Below are 2,415 nucleotides of genomic sequence, written 5' to 3'. Positions count from 1 at the left end.
CCTCTCAAACGCCTCAGAACATGAAAATTAAACTACACAAAACTGTCAAATAAGTACAATTTAATTTACGCAAATGGGATGTCAGTATGGCAGACACAAGGGGCAAGGTGATTTTTTTTTTACAGGCAATATTGGCCAGTTTCTCTTATGTATGAGTTATCGCTTAAGTTGTTTTTTTTTGCTTAATAATTTACTATTTTATTACCCAGCCTCTCTCATGCATCTCATTAAAAAGTCTTAAAAAGCATTGAATTTATAAAATAAAATAAAATAAAGCCCTAATGTGTATTCAAATGTCTTAAATCAGTCTTTCAAAAGTCTTAAAAATACAAAAACATCGGAAGAAGGATTTTATGATTATTTTTTTTACGTTTCATTGTAAAAACTCAAAATAATTAGTTACATGTTTTTTTTATAAAAAATAATTTACTTAAACTCTCTTCTTAAACTCTTCATGATGGCTATTGAAGCATATAATATGTTATAATCCCACAAACAAAGTGAGACACACAAAATCAGTAATAAAAATCACCAATAAATGCTTTGTATTTACAATGAACATTTGAACAAAATTGTTCATGGTTATTTGATTTAATATTTTCAGTTTTGGTTATTGGGAAATTGTTCTTAAATTTCATCTCGAGTGGCATTAAAAAAGTATTAAAAAGTATTAAATTCAATATGCCTTTGGATGTAGGAACCCTGTCATATCACCCCCACGAACTTTCAAAATTTGCTCATGACAGTTGCAGTTTTGTTAGCGAGCACAAATAGACTTCCTCTTTTTCTTGAAGGCTTATTGTTTGTTTTTGCAATTTCTGTAAAATGTAGGCATAAAAAAACTCACAGTGTGAGAAACAGTCAGTACGTCTCGAGTCTTTGCACTCAAGTCCAAAGTTAATTCAGACAATTCCAAGTCAAGCCACAAGTTTAAAAAAATGAATTTCGTGTCCTTAACAAGTCAAAATGCGCTCTTCACCAAATGTAATACCATTTTGTTTAATGTATTACAAATACATAAAAAATGTGTTAAAAACTTTGTTAGTATATAGCAGTTTTACCCACAGCAGAATGAATTCTGTGTGTTTCCGTCTTGTAGTTATCTTGTATGGATTTATTGGTATTAAAGTTCAAAACTTTTTAAAATTTTTCAAATCGAAACCACGATTTTTATGGGCCGAGTCATGAGACGACACTGTGACTCTCACTTATTGTAATAAAACTTTATTGTTTGATTGTACAACCACCATATAAAGAAGTTCTTTGTGTGAATCATCTTTATTACACCCTTTGAAACCCTTTGAAACCTGGATCGACACTTCTTGTGCTGCTCTAAGACGTATTTATTTGCAACTGAGCTTTTCTTCAAAAATATGGGGAAAAAAGGCAATGGGCAACTTGGTATAAAATGTCCTGCTAATTGCAAGAAATTAGTAGAATTATACAATGATTTACAAAACGGTAGAGACAAATATCCAGAAAATTATAATATTTATGATAATTATATATTGAAAATTATGTCACGGAATTATTATTATTTTTAAGCACCTTTTAAAAGTAGTTTCCTTGATTTTTTTTTGTTTTTCACTTCCATTTTCTTTTTTTTTGTATGTGTGCTATTTTTCAGGTATTTTTCTTTTCTTTCTTTTTTTAATTTGTTTTTTTTTTACTAATCTCTTGCTAATTTCAGGATTATGGTCATTGCCTTTTTCCCATGTTTTTGAAATAAATCAAGCCAATTTGCTCAGATTTCAAAGAGTTAATTACGACACTGAGAGTGTGAACTCGATTGTTAAATTCTTTATTTAGTAAAATACACACTGGGTGATGTTAAAATAAATATTTGTTGTGTGGAGGCTGATAGGAGTCGTGTTCACTGGGTCTTGGCGATGAAAGACTCCCACAGGACGGCCAGCTGAGCCTGCAGGTCCTGAGCGGTGGCGTCCAGCTTGGCCTTCAGCTCCTCTCCTGTCTGAGCCAGGTTCTCCTGGATCTCCTGGGTTTTCTGGGCCAGCCCGGTCTCAAAGCTCTGCGCCAGGGGGATCATGCTCCTCTGAAACTCCTCCACGCTCTGCTCCATCTTCTGCCTCATCTCCTCGGTGTAAGGGGTCATCTGGGCCTGCAGGTCGGTGGTGCTCTTATCCAGCTGCTCCTTCAGCTCGTTGGTCTTCGTCAGCAGGGCGGCCTTCAGGGCCTCGGGGTTCATGGCCTGAGCGTAGGGGGTCGCCTCCTTCTTCAGCTCCTCCATCTGCCTCTGGATGTTTGCCACTATCTCCTCGACGTTGGCGGTGGAGGCGCTCACGTCTTTCTCCAGACGAGCCCTCAGCTGCTCGACCTCCTGGTTGAACTGAGTCGTGAACTGCTCGGTCAGAGGAGCCACCCGAGCCTGCAGAGAGGCGACGTACTCATTCACCG

At 36.7% G+C, this 2,415-nt stretch overlaps 1 protein-coding gene across 1 annotated transcript; it reads right to left on the bottom strand.

The window, feature by feature from the left end:
• Positions 1–1,785: 1,785 nt before the first annotated feature.
• On the bottom strand, positions 1,786–2,410 carry LOC121965398 (apolipoprotein A-IV-like; the record flags this gene model as incomplete). The annotated part of the gene is made up of 1 exon (XM_042515546.1): positions 1,786–2,410. A coding segment is annotated over one exon (537 nt), but the record flags the coding sequence as incomplete, so codon positions are not given.
• Between the last annotated feature and the right edge of the window lie 5 nt (positions 2,411–2,415).

The sequence above is a fragment of the Plectropomus leopardus genome, unplaced genomic scaffold (assembly GCF_008729295.1).
Source record: "Plectropomus leopardus isolate mb unplaced genomic scaffold, YSFRI_Pleo_2.0 unplaced_scaffold19851, whole genome shotgun sequence".
Lineage (NCBI taxonomy): Eukaryota > Metazoa > Chordata > Actinopteri > Perciformes > Serranidae > Plectropomus > Plectropomus leopardus.
Note: the sequence above shows the minus strand (reverse complement) of the source record. Positions and strands in the feature narration are given on the sequence as shown.